This window comes from Cyprinodon variegatus, unplaced genomic scaffold (genome assembly GCF_000732505.1).
Source record: "Cyprinodon variegatus isolate N-32 unplaced genomic scaffold, C_variegatus-1.0 Scaffold251, whole genome shotgun sequence".
Taxonomy (NCBI): Eukaryota; Metazoa; Chordata; class Actinopteri; order Cyprinodontiformes; family Cyprinodontidae; genus Cyprinodon; species Cyprinodon variegatus.
Genome location: NW_015150704.1, coordinates 431,056 through 451,477, shown reverse-complemented (window position 1 = coordinate 451,477; position 20,422 = coordinate 431,056). Strand labels below are relative to the sequence as shown.

At 37.6% G+C, this 20,422-nt stretch overlaps 1 protein-coding gene across 1 annotated transcript in view; it reads right to left on the bottom strand.

Annotated features, from left to right (window-relative positions):
• LOC107089415 (dachshund homolog 2-like) overlaps positions 1-20,422 on the bottom strand; it is a 123,244-nt gene that overhangs the window by 43,007 nt on the left and 59,815 nt on the right. Inside the window, exon 2 of the mRNA XM_015382174.1 lies at positions 6,112-6,227. Coding sequence (XP_015237660.1) covers positions 6,112-6,227 — 116 coding nt within the window. The remainder of the gene's footprint in view (positions 1-6,111; positions 6,228-20,422) is intronic.

Sequence of the window (20,422 nt, the reverse complement as noted above, 5' to 3'; positions counted from 1 at the left end):
ACTGAAGTTTCCTGACTAAAGCTGCCTGTGGGTCAAAATGTGCAGAATTTGTCTATTTTCATCGATATAAAAAACACATATTTGTAATCTTTATGGCTAATTATTTTATCAATTAAATCAATCATGGCCCAATTGATCCCGACTTTTTAGATTTTAAATTTATTCAAATAATTTTTGCTTATTCTGAATAATCAGTCATTTTCACTCCTAATCATACAGATGATTTGAATTTTTCAATAAATTAAGTAAAAGGGTGAAAGGAAAATGATCTAAATTGGAGGAGAGATTAATAAAATGAGACAAAAAGAGCATAATAAAAATGATCCAGTGTAAAAATAGGAAAAAAAGAAATTTATGCGATTAATAAATTAAGTCAAGATCAATAAAAGGTTTAAGCTGGATAAAGGCAAGATGATGGAAATAGGTATACATGGCTGCAGGAAACACACACATAAAATAAAGAACTGAGAAAATGAGAAGGATATGTAAAATTATCTAGTTTCATACTCTAAAGGAGTGACAAGAGGATATTAGGGAAAAGATTTAAAAAGGAAAATGAAAAGAGATGGAGGGAAGATGTGTCGGGCTGCAGTGGGGACGTCCGAGGAGTCAGGAGGACCAGAAATGGAAGAAGTTAAAAGGAAAAAAAGATGGATAACAGGTGGGACAGATGGAGACGAAAAACCTGGCAAGAAAAAGTAAAGATTAGACAGGTGACAAGATGGGGACAACATGGAGAACATGAGGAAAATCTGAGAGGAGATTTAGAGATGATCTTGGTTAGAGCGAGGAAGTGGGCGGGGGAGAGGGGGATTAAAATGAAAGGATAAAGGATTGAAGGAGGGGATGAGGAATATTAACGTCCATGTACCAATTAATGTGTTCTGAGTTTGTCACAACAGAAATATCTGGTTTTAATCACTCAGCCAGATTTGAATGATTTCAAACAGCATAAAAAAATTAGGATAGAGTAACGTTTCCACCTCTGTATTCTATAACGTTTCTTCCTCTAGAACCTGGAAAATACCTCGATAGTAAACGGCTAATTAAGGTTGACAAAATCAATCAGATTACTTATGGTTAATCAATTACAGATTCAACTAATTCAGTAATGGGTTATTAATTCGAGTAAAGTGACTCTAAAATATACCATATAAGAGTAACTCACACTAAGTGGTTATTACACTAAATAAATAAAATGTATAAATCGAAACATTTTGCACTCTTGATAAAAACATTTTTTCCTGTCAATAAGATTTATCCACAACTCCTGCCTTCATTTTATCTTCACATAGTTTGAATTCTCTTTCAAATTTTCTCTAAGAAACCTTTTTCTATCCAATTATTAATAGAGAAAAATAATCGACAGATTAACGGATTAGAAAAATAATCGTTAATTTCAGACCTATTCATAATACCTGGTTTCTGCCAATATTGGAAAAAAAATCTAATTCTAGATAAGTAATTTTTTCTTAAAATAAGTACATTTTTTCTTGGATTGAGGAGGTAAAAGAGACATTTTGCCAAAGGAACGAGACCATTAACATTTGAAAGAAGAAAACACAATTGCATTGTCTTATTTCAATTGCATATTATCTAATTATATCATTTTAAGAATAAAAATACTCATTCCATTTGTAAACTATCTCATTTAACTACTAAAGTTAAGGGTAAATACACTTGATTTAAGAAGTTTGGACTTATTTCTAGATTGTTTTTCCAGTGAAAGGACTACATGGTCCCTTTTTCTCCAGAAGAACCTCCTCCTTCTCTCTCCACATCACCTCCTGTTCTCTGTTCTGGGTTGTTCCTAAACTTTGAGTGTTTGTGGTTCTACCCACCTGTAAAACTACACATGGCTGCTGTTTGAAGAGCTGAAAAATTTCCACACTGGACTACAACGCCATAGATTTATGGAGCAAACGTGCAGCAACACTACTCTGTTCTTGATTTCACACATGAAGGCAGCAGGTGGAAGAAGCAGCAGCTCCTGCTTATCATGAAACTTTCCGTGTTCATGTTTATGATATTTATTTCTGTGAGGATTGGATTCAGTGTGAACATCAGATCTAGATTCTGATGCGGGTTCTTTTACTGCTGGAGAAATGGGGGCGGGGCTACACTGAAAGGCAGCAGGGTGACCATCCTTTCATACATAACCAAAAAGTCCTAAAACACAGAAATCAATCTGAATCCTAAATCAACAAATACATTTTAAACGTTTGGGAGGTTTTTTGCATACTTAATACAATGTATTTATGTCTTTTTTGTGTGTCTTTAGGAGAAAATAGCAGAATTCCCTTCTCATGATCTTTACAATCGAATTTATCAAATAAAAAAATAAGATAATAAAAGCTGAGATTGAAGAGGAGGAAAAAAAGAACTCCAAGACTTGGAAATGAAGGAAGGAAAAAGAAGAAGCAAGGAAACATTGATAGTAAAGACAAATGAGGCAGGAAAGAGGCAGGTGAAGTGTACTGTAGGAAAGATTGGATTATTGAAAGAATGGAGAGAAAAAGAAACGTTGACTGGTTGTAAAAACAGGCGGAAAGAGCGCAAAAAGAAAAGAGGGCGGGGAGGATAAACAGCGAGAAGGAAGAAAGGGAATAAAAAAGGTGGAGCAGGACGAAATCTGACGAGGGAGGAAAAAAAAAAAAATCAGAGCCAGAAGAAATGAGCAGACTACGGAGGAATGAAAGGAGGATAAAAAGGAGAAGATTGAGTACAAGATTAAGACAATATGAAATAAGAGAAAAGGAGAACATTAAAAAGGAGCATAAAACAAAAAGATGGAGGAGGATGAGAAAATGTTTAGACAATAAACCAGGATAAAGTAGGAGAATAAAAGCACAAAGAAGGTGAAGTTTAAGAGGAAGAACAGAAAAGTACAGAATAGAAGGAGAATATCTAGATGGGATAAAGAACTCAGGAACTGAGGAACAAAAATTAAAATATAGGAAGAGCGAGATGAACGAAGCATGAAAAGATGACAAATAAAGACGGCAAGAGGGGGTAACCAACATCAGGCAGGAGAGAGAAAGGTGAGTAAAAACCTGAGGAAGGGAGCAGAGGAGGGACATGCAGAGTAAAGGAGGTGGGAGGGATGGACAGATGGAGGAGTGGGACCCCAGAGACGTGTCATTCATCACACCAGCCTGCAATCTGCACTCCTTCACCCTCCTTCTCTTCCCCTGCTTCCTCTCATCCATCCATCCGTTTGTTTCTTCATTCCCTCTGTTACTGTCACAGTTCTGCTGTCTTCTTTCCTTTCCTCCATCTTTGGCTCTGGACTTTGGCAGTCATTTTTAGGTTTCATTATCTCCTCCGGCGACATCCCTCCATCCTTCTCTCCATTCACCCCACCAGTCTCTCCCCGATCTTGGCTCCCACTTATTTCCCTTTCTGTGTCACTGAGACTCAAACGACAGAAAGGGGATCTTTCTCGATAGAGATGAGAAACATGTGACTAAAGGAACGAACACAAGAAAAATGAACAAATACTGAAAGTAGGAATGAAGATGGAAAAAAAAACAAAAAAAAGAGATAAAACCATGAAGAACAGATGAGCTAGAGAGGTGACAGAAACAGAAGGGAAATAAAATATGAATGAAGACAAAACAGGGAAATAAACGACAGCAGGTGAGACTATGTGGGAAATAAGCGGAGTGAAAAAAAGACACGTTTTTGAAAGTTAGAATAACTTGCAGCTGTAAATCAAACTTATTAGATTCACAAAGAACAGCTTCTGACTTTTTCCGCCTTCTGCACCTTTACCTTCTTTATATGGGCTGAGTAATAAACCTTCAGGGGAAAATAACTGATAAACTAATAAATAAATGAAACATAGTATTTACAACTTTCTGCATTTAAAATAATTTATTATATTTATATCTCCAAGCTGCACATTGGAGCAGTTTGTACAGCTGTTTTGCAGAAGGAAGGTTCTGGGTTTGATTCTGGGATGGAGTTTGCATGTTCTCCCCATGCATCTGTGGGTTCTCTCCAGGTAATCAGCCCCAAAACATGACTATGAGGTTAATTGGCTTCTCTAAATTGTCCTATGAGTGTGTCTCTGTGTTGCCCTGCAACGAACTGGTGACCTGTCTAGAGTGTACACTGTCTGTAACCTGTGAACTGCCAGAGACAGGCACCGCCCCAACGTGACCATGATAGAATAAGCATGGATGGAGGGACGGTCTGTCGGATGGATGGATGGACGGACAGACGGATGAACGGACGGTTGGTCGGATGGATGAATGGACGGACAGTCAGATGGTTGGTTGGATAGATTGATCTTATTATGTCTTATTCTCCCCTCCACAAACACACACACTATGCTGAAAAATAACTCACATCAGCACCAAACTGCTCCAAGGTAGCTGGAAGAAACTGAGGACATCTCCATGCTCAATTATTACTGATTTCAGTCAAAGAAGAAGACACACTCTCGTTTGTTTAGATGAGAAACAACAACTCACATGAAGTGTGTTCTTCATATGACAAGGCCATTTTCAATCAAGTCTTTACTATAGATTGGTTGTAGCTGCAGGTGCACTGGTTTGCTGCCATTGTATAGCAAGCTCTGCACTGGTGGCCACAATATTTTGTAACCGAAGCTTCCCCAAAGCTCTTTTGCTGAAATGTATCCTTAGCCACGGAGTTGTAAAAAAGTCCTGTGCTGGATTGAGGTGTGTTACTACAAATTTATTTTGTTGTTTATGCTGCATATCCAAAAGGTTTTAGAAGAGCTTTAACAATCATTTTTCAAATCTGTTCCCAGCTTGGAAAAATCTGATAACCCCGGTTACATGTTTAACACGCATGAGGCTCTTTACCGCCATGTTGCTGTTTTTACCTTGAATAAGCTGTCTGCCCATTGCTCCATGTTTTTTGTTAGCAGGTTGGGTTGATTCTGAGGCGGTACATATAAGTACTACAGCGTCTTTACTAGCTGTGGAAGCAACTTTTTTTAAATCACCAATGAGAATTTACTATGTTTGTCTTATTGTTGATCAGACTTGAGTGTAAATTAGCATAAAAAACATATATCAATGCTTCTTAACAGTTATCCATGATGTAATACTTAATGGGTAAAGATCATGTCTGCTCACTGCTTTTATATAACCACATTTCAATTAGAAGGTCACACACGCAGTATAAGATGCCAAAAAACATGATCAAAATGAGATATGGGGGAATGATTTACATTAACCTCAACATAGGGCTGAGCAACATGGCTTATAAACAAAATCTCCAAATCCTTTTTACAGTTAAATGCTATTTTTTCTCCCTTTCTTCCTGTTAAAAAGGAGTTTTTCCTCTCAACTGTCGCTACAAGCATGCTTGGTGTGAGGGATTGCCTTCGAGTCAATGATTCGATGCAATCAACTGGTTTACATTAGATAGAAAACTTTAAATGTGTTGTGAATTGGCACTTTATAAACAGAATTACACTGACTTAAGCTTAATAAAAAGCAATTTCTATTTTTCTTTTAAATGTAAATCTTAATTAAAAATATGCTTTTCTGTTAATCAACCTTTCCCAGAATGGAAATGAATCCAAAGTAAAACTAAATACAAGCTGTTAAAACATGCTTGTAAAACAAGATGGCAGCCCCTGCCACTTTATACTATAAAAATATACACTAAAGAACACACTAAATGTTCGAAGCTCGCTGTATTATAACACTGAGCTTATTCATTAGTTATGAGAGGTCATATAAAAATAAAAAAGATGCAGGTTGATCTCACTCTGAACTACAGGAAACCAAAGGAGGTCATTGATAAAAAATAAAATCCTTATAAAGAACAGATTTGATCAATCCATAAAACTAATTTATTTCCCAGCCCTGCTTCAACCTTTGTTACCAAAGGAATATGTTTGCATGTTAACTCAAGCTGTACTGTTAAACCCTGAAGTTTGCTTAGGGAAAAATGGTAGTTTAGATTTAAAATTTAAGACTTATATCATCAATGTAAAATATGAGCTTAACTAACAGGTAATGACAACTGAAATTGACTCTCTTTATCAAATGTCAACAAGCTCACTAGCTTTAAGAGGGGCTAAGAAAGATGGAGAGCAGGAAATGAGAACATTGACTCGTCTCTCACCAGTGTGGGACAGCAGGTTGGGGGACAACAAGCCGGGGAGCCCCGGGTGCAACAGCCGGGGGCTTTCCTGCATCCCTGCACCAGAGCATCGTTTGGGAGGACGGCCGGGACGAGAGCTGAAGGGAGAGAGAGACGGATTAATTACCATGACAGCAAATAAGAGCAAAGAATTGCAGATAGGATTCGGTTGGATACTGATCTAAACACATTAAAGAAATCACAGCTGAAAGGATGAAGGTTAGTGTAGGTTTTTGAATTAGGAATGAATTATAATTATAAATTCGCTCCGTTTAAATGATCAAACTTTCATTATATTATTGTAATGGATGTTCTCATCCAAACCAAAGTGTTTTCAGGAAACCAGCACAGAAAGTTACTTGGATGTTTCTTATTTGATAAACATTAAATAAAATTTGGATTCACTGCTTTTAATCACGCCACAAATTTCTTAAATAGTTCCTTTAAAATGATAATTTCTAGTTTTTCTTCTATTTTACAGATTGTTTCCAAATGTGTGGACATCTTGTCTCCGAGACAAAAGGCTCTGATCTGAATGTCACCAGTAAATGATAACAGCTGGATTCTCCAGCAGACACCGCAGGCCACACGGACATAATCAAATCACAGACTGTTGGTGAACAGCAGCTTCTAGGTAGTTTTTGCTGAAGCTTGCATGATTTGTCACATAAAAGCCCACCAGAAGACATTTAGGGAGTTAGTTGACAAAATTGCTGTCCTAAGTTTAACAGAGAGCACATTCCCTAAAGGTGCTAATGGCACTAGAGGGAGACCATGGGCTACAATGTTTGTCATCTAAATTCTCAACTATTCAACATGGAGGAAATAAAAAAACATGATGTGAGAGGTTTTCATTTTCTAAGCTAAAATAGCAAAGTCTCCATTTAACAAAGTTTGAAAAATGAACTCAATTAAGATTTTTTTTTTATTTCATTTGTAAATTGCATGCAACATAAATAACAGCTCAGCTATCTGACCATTCATTTTATGATATTAATACTGTTATCTGCTATTAAGTTTTATGACAAACTGAAGAGCTGATCTGCAAAATGGATAACATCCATTGAAGACAGTTTAATGGCTGCAAAGCTGGTGCAAAACAGGAAACTATGACATAAAAAATGTTAAATACCTTAATTATTTGCTAAATATATTTAGATCCCAACTTTAAAAGAGTACATAAGAATTAAATATGTAAGTGTGCTCACATACTCAGCAAATCATGTTCTACATGTACAAATGAGGCTGAATAAACATTAACACCATCTTTCATCCAACATCCTAGCCTCTCTCACACACACACAATAGCCCACTCTATTATGCATGTGCACGTAGGCATAAATAACCACAGTCAAACACTGTATTACAGTAACTGCACACATACAATTTAACATAAAGGGAGGTGCGCGCATACACACACTGGAGGTGCGCATGCAGGCCAACTCTCGGCAGGGTGGCTAAGTAACAGATGGCCATCCAAAGTCATTTACACCTAGAGAGAGAGAGAAAAAAATAAAACCTGTATATGGCAAAAACCCACAGTGTCACTGCATGAGAAAAGAAATAAGGAGAGGAAGTAATGGACGTGCTGCAAGTTAGATTGGGGCATAAAATAATAATGGCACTTAAACCTTGAGAGGACTTCTGTTGAACTGATTTCCAGCTCTTTTTGAACCATTACCTCTGCTAGTGGTTGTCTCTGGTTACATATCCAAAATGATCAAAATCACTTTACTTTTACCTTATAATTATATATTATATATGTGGCAGACAGTCATATTATGCATTTGATACTCCATATTTCAGCAGTTGGATGGAGTGCTCCTCTCACTTCAAGTGAGGTGAAAAACTCAGAGACGTATGGAGACAACGTGGAATGTAAAAAAAATTGAATTGGGGATGATTGCTATTCTTAGAAAAAATATCAAAACGAAATGTTATCCTGATAATGTGCATCCCTACTCTGAAATAGATCCTTTTTGCCTGTTTCTGTAAATCCCATGGATTTACTTCCTACTCAGACCTTATCAGTAGAGATAGACCAATATATTTTGGCAGGCCAATATTTTTTGCTGATTTTATTGTGTTTTTTTCTTGTGTCGGTATTAGCCTATTCAATACGGCATACTGTATGTGTCAAAGTTAACGCCCATGGGCTGGATCCGGTCCCCAGAGACAAGTTAAATGGTAAATGGCCTGTACTTATATAGCGCTTTTTCACATCAGGAGACTTGGCCAAAGTGCTTTACACTACATTCAGTCATTCACCCATTCACTCACACACTCATGATGGCAAACTACATTGTAGCCACAGCTGCCCTGGGGCTCACGGACGGAAGCAAGGCTGCCGTACACTGGCACCACCGGGCCCTCTGACCACCATCAGCAGACAATGCAGGTGAAGCGTCTTGCACAAGAACACAACAGCACTGAAAGCCGGAGCTGGGGCTGGAACCATCAACCCTTCTATTTTAGGGCAAATTCCTACATCCGACACCACTGTCGCCCCAATTTATTTGGCCCTCAAGAGCCAAAATAGACATGTAATTGCATAAAATAGAAGTATATATTATTTCAGTTAGCACAACCTGGCTGCAACTGCTAAATAAATGAAAGTAAAACTGCAATACCACAGCAGTGATATAAAATGATAAGTTGAGATGCCTCGAGACCAATTAAAGCCCATCATTGCCGCTTCCACCATCTGATAGTCTCTGTTAATATTTGTTAATATTTGGTTTAATTTGTTACTCTTTTTTTTATTAACTTGTGTAACATTTGTTACCATTGTGTCATTTTTGTCATGTAAATGGAGGAAGGAAAAGTAATACTGGATCCAAGTACCTGCCCAAACATATCAACATCACATTTTTTTATGTCAAAATAACCGATATCTGCACTTGCCTTAAAAAACCTGTACAGGCTGATTGATACTTATTAGTTTAGTGGTGTTTCTCTCCAAAATCAAGCCACTAAAGAACATCTGGTACAATAAACTCAAATTTTCCTTCTAGTTAGGACCCTTACTTCACCGGTCCATCAGTTGCAGCAGATGGCCGCACACAACGAGTCATTTTCTGCTGAAAGATTGTTCCTGTTAAAACAGAGTCTATCTACTCCACTGTCACCACATGCTTGCATAGTATGAGGGATTGCTGCAAACTCAGAAACATGTATTTACTTGCTTTTATAGGTTTTCTGTACAGCTCTTTGACATTGTTGTATATTTTGTTGTGAAAGATGCTTAAGAAATATACTTAACTCACAAGAAAAATGTAATTAATCATTGATGATTTGACTGAATTAACTATATATTCCTGTAGAATAAAAGGTTGAGTTTGTTTTGTAAGACGCCTCAAAAGGTATTCATTTTTTAGCAGTGTAACATCAATAAACTTCACAGTAATAAAATTAGATGGTAGATCTACGGATGTCGGACTTGCTTTAGCAGCAATACCTCAGGAGGTTGAGGCTAGATAGTAAGGCACCAGTACAGAGCAGAGAGGATGTTAGTCTTTTGAGGAACATGTTGAGTAAATCGGTCAGATCCCACTGGGAGTCGCAGTGTGTGTGTGTGTGTGTGTGTGTGTGTGTCTGCGCTAAAAGTTGTGAAGAGAAAACGACTGCAAATGTTTTTGGGTGTGATCTGTATGTGTCAAAAAAAGAAAGGAAGGATCCAGATGAGCATGAAGAAATGAAGGCATGAACCTTCACTTTTATGATGAACTCTACTTCACCTCCCTCTCCCTCCATCACACACACAAACACGCACACAATCGCTTTACAATAAACAGGCTGTTCACAGAGGGTCGCGGACACTAACACACACTCACAGGTGTTTGCGTTCAAACTTACAGCCCCTCTGTCAGCAGTCCACTGCTACCTTCATGCTGCCGACGACATACAACAGATACATGTTACAGTAGCTGTACAGGTGTGTTCAACTGCATCCATCCATGTGTAAGCAACTCTAAGGTGTGTATCCACGTGAATCCAAGCCTTGTGCGTCTGCAAGGGACACATGATATCGGCTTCTCATTAGCCTTACAGTTCTTTGTTCAGAGTAATGACTGCAGTGTCTGTGTGTGCGTGTGTCCCGTAGGGTTGCCATATGTTGGGCATTAATCCTCGTCAACGGTCCACTCTCCTTACAGCACCGAGCTCAGGAACAAAGAACAGGTCATTCATACACACACACGCTACACACAGAGAATGTAAAAAGTGTGTCCACACACTACACATACGGTCAATCGACCTACATTCATTTAGTAACCCTTTACCTTGATCAGGTTCAGACTTTTCAAGAGGAACAAATCCATTTCTCCTACGCCGGATCCCCTTTCATTCTAGAAATTCTCCATGAGATTAAAAAACGGAAAAGGTACACCACTGACTGAACTCTGACCTTTCCACTTTCTAACATTCCCACAGTAAGTTTCAGGAACATATATTTGTGTTTTTAAATGTTCTTGCTGGCAGAGGATAAGCAAGAACATGCCAGAGGAAGGTACCAAGGTCAATACAGAAATTAGGACAGATAAAAGATTCAACTATTTATTGTGATTGTAAGAACTGACTACAACTGCTTCCTTCTCAGTATCAACCAATAAACCCAACAACTAGTTCAAATCTAGCAAACACAATGCTAAGAATATCAAAACTAGTTTCATTTTACATGGCTGGAAGCATTGGTGACGCAGTCTAGAATCACAGACCGAAGTATAGGGGCCTCAGTCCTCAACATGGCCATCCGACAATAGAATTATGGCTGACTGACCCTTTATCTTCCCTCCATCTCCCCCTAAAACCTATTTTCTGCCACTATACTATTAAATAAAGGCCACTAATGCCAAACAAATCTTAAAAAGACGAGCCAGAATCAATAGATACTCCAAGGTGCTGAAATGATTTCAGAAGAACTCAGCAAAAGTCTGGTTGTTGTTGATTAAAGCCTGTTTTGTGGTTGCCATGACTCAGATGACTGAGAATCTGCAGTGGCAAATCATAAAGGTGAGTATTTGTTCAAAAAAAAGTCATATATAAGGCTTTCAAAAATCTTTAGCTATACTACTTCTTGTCAATAAATCTATCTAAACTAAACGCATCCCGTCTGGAAAAGCAATCGGCATATTTGATCAATAATGAAGTGACATATTTTCAGTTTTACTGGCCACAACGAGCCCCTACCAGGTTGACATCATGAAGGCGGCCATAAGACCCAAAAACCAACACAACATTCCACAATCTAATTAAAATGCACGTCAGATCAGAAACAAAGTCAATATAACATCTGGAAAGGTGTAACAGTGTCACTTCAAAGTAACGCTGCAACTAATGATTATTTTGCTAATTGATAAATCTGTTAATTATTTTTTAGATCAATAATCAGCCAGCCAAAGTTTCCTTAAAGAAATATTGTTGCAAAACCAGGTTAACCTAAGACTTCCTCTTTATGAGTTCTGGATAGGGAATAGTGACAGGTAAAAACCTTTATTTTTTTATCTTAAATGCAAAATGTTTATATATTTTTTGGTATAATTACTATACTAAGTGGGTCACTCTGTCAGCTTAATGCATGTTTTACAGTCTCTATAATGTAGTTAACAATTAATCGATTAGTAAATTAGTTGACGATTATTTCAATTATCAATAAATCATGATTAATACAATTCATTATTTCAGCCCTACTTCTAAGGCTTTAAGACTTCTGAGGACCACAGTGAGAGCCATTAGTCACAATGAGGAAAAGATGAATCAATGAAGAACCTTAAGAGTTTTCAACCAAATAAATAAAAACTATGTAGGCCTCAACTTTAAGAAAGAGACAATGCAAAATCTATATCCAGGCTGAGGGGGAAGACTGATGATTTCCAAAACTTTAATGAAAATATGCAGTGAACAAATGAGACAAAGTGTGTAACTTTCTAGGAATATGACTTACTGTATGAAGACTTAGTGTAATAACGTCCCACACTAGTTTCTGGTTTTCTTTAAGGTCTAAACTGCTCAAAAACTGCCTAAAAATATTCTGAATTAGATAATATAACTTGTTCTAATACATTTATACCTTTTATATTGGATATCTTATATGATGTTTTTAAAAGAAGACATGTTCCGTAGTGGGGTAAAGTTTCAGGAATGTGAAGCAGTAAGGAGAGGGAGGCTTCTAAGTTGTGTAGCTGCATTCCCAAATATCATTGGTCATGTTCAGTGACATTAAAATTGATCAAACTGATCAGGACATAGAGAAAAAAAATTGGACTTGAAGGAAATTAGTCGTTAAGTTTTCCCCCCTTTTATTAAACATGACTGAAGTTTGAAAAGGAATAAACAAGAAAGACAAGCTGCTGGTTTGTTTACAGTAATTATGGTTCAATCACTGAATAGGTAATAAATTAGTGACGGTAATTAAAAACCAGACACATTGTTACTTTGAAATGTTTTTCTGCTGATGTATTTATGTGTTTTAATGACCTTTTTTAATTGGACAAGAAAAGCAGAGCATGGCACCGAATGGAAAACACAAAGCTGACATTTCACACACCACACACACACGCTGACGATGTGATGAGCCACCTTGAAGTAAGTCTTCCCACTTTGACACTTGCACCCCCTCGCCTGTCCTCCCAAATGGCCGTCTCTATGGTGACGGAGCCTTGATCAATACTCCGTCATTGGCTCTGATGGCCGGTCAGGGTCGCTCACACACACACACACACACACACAGACTCGTATGTACAAACAGGCATGGCGGTGAATAAGCACGGACTCACTAACGCGTTTGACAGATTGATTTAGCTCAGAACGTCCAGAGGTCACACACTCCAAACACACACACTCGCACACCGAGCGTAGTTTATCAAAGCACAGTGCGGTCAATAAGAGGGGCAGAGCGTCGGGTCAGCCCTCTTTAGCTAAAATCTTTCATCTTCTTTCTTTTCTTTCATCTCTCCATCAGCGTGCTCAACTGTTTATCCCCTTTTGTTTTCTTTCTTTTCTTGTTTCACTTCTTTGTTTTTCGGTTTCAGATCTCCCTCCGTGTTTGTTTTTGTCTGAAATCTGGTTTCTTGTTTCTCTTTTTCCGTCATTAGTTTCATATTAACTAAATCCTGCTCGTTTGTTTTTGGACAATCAGGTGCATAATAATTTTAGTCAAATTAAATTAGTCTAAAATAACTTATAACTTTTAATGCCTAACTTTGGTTAAAGAGTTTGTGCTGTAAATGGTAATTATATTTTTATTAGTTTTCCTTAATAATGAAACACTTTTCTTCCCTTTAAGGAAGAAAATTATCTTTTTTAATTAAAGATTTTTGTTATTTCAATATTATTGTTGAAAAGTGAAACATTTTCTAATTAAATTAAGTTTGTAATTGAAGCCTTCAGTTGTCAGTCATGCTTACTGTTAACCAACTTTTCCAAAACAAAAATAGTCTTTCCAAACTTTTCATTACTTAAATTACTGTGTCTCCTAGCAATGGTTCAACTACTTCTTGTCAGTTGCCTCAATCTGAAGTCAGAATTTGATTCAAAGAAGAAAAAGCAGTCCTATAAGTCGGCTGGTGCTTTTAATGGTTAATCAAGGTCTGTGTTTTGTCTTGAAGAAGTTAATCATCATTTAATTGCAGCTTCAAGGACTTTAAAAGCAAACCCATATCTCAAGTTAATATTTTACAGATGCTGCAAGTTGTTGACAACTTTTCCCCCCTTATAAGCTGATCCTGTTTTTAATCTTAGATATCTGCAGGCTGACTAATAGTTTTACGTAAAGTTAAAGATATATGGTCCTATAATTAACACTTATTCTATCAATTTGCTTCGGTTTTTACCCAAATGAGCTTAATAACCAAACAGTATGTTTAGTTTTTAAGCTCATTTAGGTAAGGCAGCATGTTTACACTGTTCTTTCAGTGTCAAACATTGGTAGCAATATTATGGCTCCACTCAGTGTTTATTGATAAAGAAACAGGTGGGTTAGGGATAAAGAACAAGTAAAGGTAACCAGGGGAAACAGTTTAAACTGTGATCGGGTGCCATTAATCTTCAGCAGACACCTAATCTATCTTAGCAAGCTCCTGACAGCCATCTTCCTTCTTCATGAGAGTGCCCAAAACACATCATCCTTTCTTTCAAAAATACTTAATAAATCAGTCAGAAGCATGTGACTGTAGGCCTGCAGGTGTCAAAAGCATATAAACCCAACAACAGTTGATAATATTGTTTGTTCAGGACAAACCGTCACCAGCAAAAACTCCCTGCCAAAAACATATTTTGTCCTTATTGGGCAGACAGTTCCTTCAAGTCCCATTATACAATTACTGCCCCAACAACACTGTAAAAACTTGTATAGATAGTTTAACAGGGAGGCTAAAGTTCCAGCATTCTGCCTGAAAAGTAAAAACTTAGTAACTTTCACTCCGAGACTGGGGGAGGAGTCCCTCCCTTCCCTCCAGGTTCCAGTATGGTTTCAAAGTGATGCAGCAGGCTAATTGGATACAACTTCAACTAAATTCCTAACTTCATATCACATCAGCCTACTGTATGCCGAAATCTCTTACAAGTAATGACTTTAAAACATTGAAAATGTATCATTAAAGCATTTCTTCATTTTAGGGTTTTCTATAGACAAACTTTGAAAGAGACTTTCTTCACTGAGTGTCTTAAATAGGCAGTCAAAGTTAAGATGGGAAAATGTATCTCTTGACACACACACTGAACTACTGTAAATTAATGACAATTATAAAGTTGTTTGTCATCAATGTAAACCATCTTAGAGATCAAGTAGTACTCCACCGCAAAACAGCTAATTATTTTAATGTTGATATCAACCAAAAGTGACTCAAGATTATAGCCTTGAGGAACCCCTGATATGTTTAAAATGAGCTCAGCTTATAATAACCTTAAACGTTCAAGGTCCATCTATAATATCCAATCTATAATACTTTGTTTCTGTGTAAAGATACTTTAAATATTTTGAAAATAATTTGTTTTATTTTAAAATTTAAATTCACTTGATAAAGCTCAATTCCTTTAGAAATGATTGAATATTATCATGAGTCTAATTTTTGGCTATATTTTATATCTACAGCTCTAATTATTTTACCTTTCAATGGTATTTGTGTTGTCTTGGAAGCTCTTTCATTTAATGCAGGGACCTTTGCACATTTATTCTCATCTTTGTCTCTTTTAGAAGTGCTGGTTGGTGGACATTACTACATTTCCTTTTTTCCATCCATCCTTTCTACTTCCCCCACCTCTCTGTTTTCTGTCTCCCCTCATCTCACAGACGTCATAAATCGTGTCAGCGACTTGCATCCTCTCTCTCTGTGTCTTTACTCTTTGTTTGCCGCAGAAGAACAATCTATTCTTTTTAAAGAGACACCAGAGAAATGGGATATATGTCAGTCCACACACACAATCACGGAGAGAGGCATCATAATCATGGATGCTCACGGACTCATGAGAAAGAAGGAAAGAAGAGAGGGAGAGAGAGATGGATGTTTACTTTCCTCTGAGCTTCCGCCTCTTTGATTGGACAGATGAATGACTTCATTGTGTCTGTGTTTCCTTCTCCCTCTCTCTCTCTGTTCCTCTTTTCAACACGGAGAGAGGAGAGGTGGAAAATAAAGAAGGACAGAGAGACAGAGGAAGGGTGAGGTAAGCAATAATAAGTATTGATTGATAAGGGAAGTAGAGCGGGAATAATAAAGGAGAGGGAAAAATCACCTTAAAACACAGAATGGAGGGAAACAGAGAAACTATTGATTACCTGGTGACACCTTCTTTTTATCCCTCACTTCTTTTTCCCCCATTATCTTCAACAATTCATCTTCTGTTTCCAGCTCTTGTTTCCCCACTTTGACTAAACTATAACTAGATTTTATTTTTCCCTCTTTAATCAGCTAATATTTAAGATCAAGCAGCTTTTAATAAATCAGTTTCATCTGTGTCAATAAAATCTTAATCTTAATACAACTGTCTTGGCATTTTTCTTTTTTTTTAATTGGTGTCTCTAACCATTTGATTCATTCATTCTTCCTTTGATCAGTTTCCCAGTTTGTGCTGACATCAAATGTCTTTGTGTCTCCGTATCAATCCTCTAATCAACACAGTCATTTACACCATTATCACCATTTACTCCAAGTCCAGGGTTGCCAGACTAAGTGTTATTTATCTATATATCAAATGTGTTTTCATAACCTTTATATATATTGCTAGATATAGATTTTTGGTAATGATAGCCTTATTAATATCAAATATTAGCATTGGCCCAAGCATAATTACACCTTTTTTTTTTTTTAATTAAGCGCCAATTCACAAAACATGTCATCTTAAAGGATTTTACATTTTCCCATCGATACATCATAACAAAATACCTCTGAACAACAACTAGCTTCAGACATAAACTCTTGGAAAAAAAGGGCAGTAAAGTATTCACACCCTTTGCTTTCACACTCATTATTGTGCTCACGTGGATCTGATTCCCACAAACCGTTCTTTAGATTCTTCTACAACCTGATGGGAATAAATTCACTTAATGGGACAAGTTTTGGAATAGAAAACATTTTTTTTTACAGCTGACTCTGCATTTTACTCTTGAAACTGCCAAGTGAAGTTAAAGAAGTGCCTGCTAAACTCTAAGAGCAGTGTGACAAAGCGTCAATCTAGAGCCTGACACAAAAAAGGCCTTTCACTGAATGTCCAACAAAGCACTGAGGTCTCTATTATTCAGAGATAGAAAAATGCAATCATCATATGTCCCAGGATCTGTTCGCTCTCCCAAATTGAATAATTAGATAAGGCAGGCCTTAGTAACTTCCAGGATAGTAACTAAAGTGAAGTGAAGAACTATCGAAGACATCGACCACTGCTAATGCATTCCACCAATCAGAAACAAGCATCTCAAAACTTTGCTGTGCGGATGCTTTTCTGTCGAAGGAATTGGGTGACCAGTTGGGTTGGCAAGACCGCAGCAAGATATTAATGAACCAAAACACACAGCTAAGATAACAAAGGAAGGTCAGTAAATGTCTTTTAGAGGTTCAGGCAATCCCTGGAAAGAACTAAGAGCTGTTAGAAATGAACCTGCTCATCCAACCCGACTAGGCCTGAGAGGACCCACAACAACTTATGGAAGAAAAAACTAAAATTTTCATGCCAATCTTACAAATGTACTTAGGAACACCAGAGGCTGACACTTCTGTCAGAGCTGCTTCACCAAACTGTTTAGGCATTGATGTGAATACTCATGAAACACTGGAATAAAAATCTTTTCGGCTGAAAAAAGAAACTAATCTCTGTGTTTGGTCATAATGGACAACTGTGTGTGAGGTAATAAAGAAGAATACTTAATTGTTGTATAAGTCTGTAATTTATGGGGTGTTCAGGCCCTTTTCCTAACCTTACGGTCAATATGAGATTCTGGAGACTAACCAAACTGAATAAAATGTAGAACTAGTAAAATGTCTGGTATGCATAATGTTAGTTTGTAGACAGATTGACTTTATGGAGGCTGGCTATGAAGGGGAAGGTAAAAAAATTAATCTACAGTTCTTATGTCCAGATTATGTTCAGCACACAGCATCACCTATTTTTAACTTTAAAAACCTAGTTGTAAATTGTTGTCACCTATATTATTTGCAAACTTAATTCACAATCTTGCTTGCAAGGTAAGAACTAGCTGTGAAAAATGCATTGTTTTGGAACATTTGGGAAAGGACTACATTAACTTACGGGTATGTTGACGCTTTAAATAACTTTTTTCATTGTTTTTGTTCCATAGATCCATTATCCATCCATCCATTATCTGACTTGTCCCAAGTGGGGTCGCAAGTGCTGGTGCCTATCTGCAGCAGTCAATGGGTGAGAGGCGGGGTACACCCTGGACAGGTCTCCAGTCCATCACAAGGCAACACGGAGACACACAGAACAAACAACCAGGGCAATTTAGAGAAGCCAATTAAACTAACAGTCATGTTTTTGGACTGTGGGAGGAAGCCAGAGTATCTGGAGAGAACCCACGCATGCTCAGGGAGAACATGCAAACTCCATGCATGTGCATGAAAAAAACTGAATATGGATTTTCAAATAAAATAATCAAAATTGTGCTCAGAAACACACCACCTGTTGCCACCAACAGTCTTGTCTTGAAGTACCCTTGTTTTTAGGATTAGCAGGACCATGACACAACCAGGCTTTATGAAGATAATCACACCAAGCAAAAACTGGTTGAAAAGATACCGAGTTATGTACAAACAATGTCCACATTTGGTTGGAGAGGAGTAATTTTCAGAGTCTATTATTGGACTAAAGTGGGATTAAATAAGACCGACCAAACCAAGGCGTAATTTTCAACAACTATTTCTGGACTAAATCAAGACTGAAGTTTTTACCCTAAAATCCTTCTAAATGGCATCTCCAACAAACCTCTTGAAACTGGCTTCCAAATTAGGACGTGGAGGAAGGATATCATCGAGCCGATGTCAATTTTGGCATTTTTTTTTTACTATTTATTGAAAAGGAAAGTCTTTGAAGAAAAAAAAAATCGGACTTATAAGAATCTCATCTCAGGTTGAGAAGTAAGACTGAAATTATTCTTCATTAAAAATGGTGCTTTTAAATATGAAAACTGGTTAACCTAAAGCAGACTGACTACAATCAATAATATCAAATTCCAAATGTCATTTATTCCCAAGAATACTTGGGGCTGGAAAAGACCTTTAAAATTTCTGCTAGATGAAAGGTCCTAGAACTCAAGCACATTTCATAATTTCCAGTAGGCAGGAAATAGCTGCACTCAATTTTAGCGGCATTGTGATGTACAATTCTTGGAAAAACTCAAACGGGTTTAAACATTTTCTAAATGTAAATAAACCACTCTGAATTGAGAAGTCCCTAAACGTTCCCCATTGTCTGTCTTTCCCCATCCATCCGTCCATCAGATCCCCGCCTCTCTAAGCTGAGGAACAGGTGTGCTACGGGACGAGAGACAAAAACACTCCTGCATTTTTAACCAGCGGCCATTAAATATTAAACACTGCACACACGCACACACACATGAGGCGGCACACAATCGCTGATGAGACAAGTTATACAGGTCGATGGGCTAACGTGTGTCTACATGTCTGTGTGTGTGTGCGCGAGTGTGTTATCGCTTGAAGCGTCATTACCTTACTTCCTTGGCATGTGGGCGACACGCACGCACACATATACACACAGAGAAACAGGGATAATTCATACAAGCATTCACGGTGCTCTCACATGTTAGCATTTAAGAGGTAAAACTATAACAGACTGCATGTTTTCTACCCCTTTCTCTCTGTCCGTCTCCTCCCTCCCTCCCTCCCTCCTCCCTCTTGGCTCTTTGAAGTGCTCCATAACAAACCATAACAACAGGAAGTTTTCAATGCGCCACATTGAGAAGGAATGTCACATATGGTAGGAGTAAGGGAGGGAGGAACTGAGGAAATCAGGGAGGATTAAAAAGGGAGATAAAGGGATTGTATTGACAGCGTCGAGTCAAACGTTTTCCATCGCTAAGATGAAAGTACAATTTGTAAGAAGAATTTGAAGAAAAGCATTTTGGCCATCGTGTCATTTTGAGTGACGTGATTAGCCTTCATTGTCCAAACAGCAAATAAACTCAAAACATGTCAATAAGTAAGCTCACAGTGTGTGCTTTTACTTTGTGTGATAAGTCAGTGTTTGCTCACTCTGGTAATGCAACACTGAAATATCCTGTTTTCCCTAAAGTGGTATTGAATAGGTCAGAAATGAGTGTGTGCTTACCTCCAACAGACAGCAGTTAGACTCACTATTGTTCTGAGAATCAGGATAATACTGTCATGGAGGGGTCACGCTAAAACAGGCCGAGTAAATATCATCAAATAAAACCAAGTCTCAACCATCTAAGATCTGAATCTATTTCCATCCCACAAGATAATGACCCTTTATTTTAAGATGAGTTATAAATATCTAATACTGTTTCCAAGAACTAGAAATTGAATAAGATGAGCATTTCTTCTCTCAGCCAGGCATAAACCAGGTTGATAGGTGTAGTGAATTCTACACAGCATCCATCTGGAAAGCCTCTTTTTGAAAGCTGTTGCAAAAGTGAGGGACATTCAGAACAATTCTTCAAGCTGATTGGGTAAATCACAAAGTTGCACCTCCCTCCCATATCAAGCTTAAGCCAATCACAGCAGCAGTAGCTGTCACGTACGACAATCTTGTATGTGAAGATTCGCGAAAATGTATCTTGCTTGAAAGGTAAATTCTATGTTGCCATTAACTG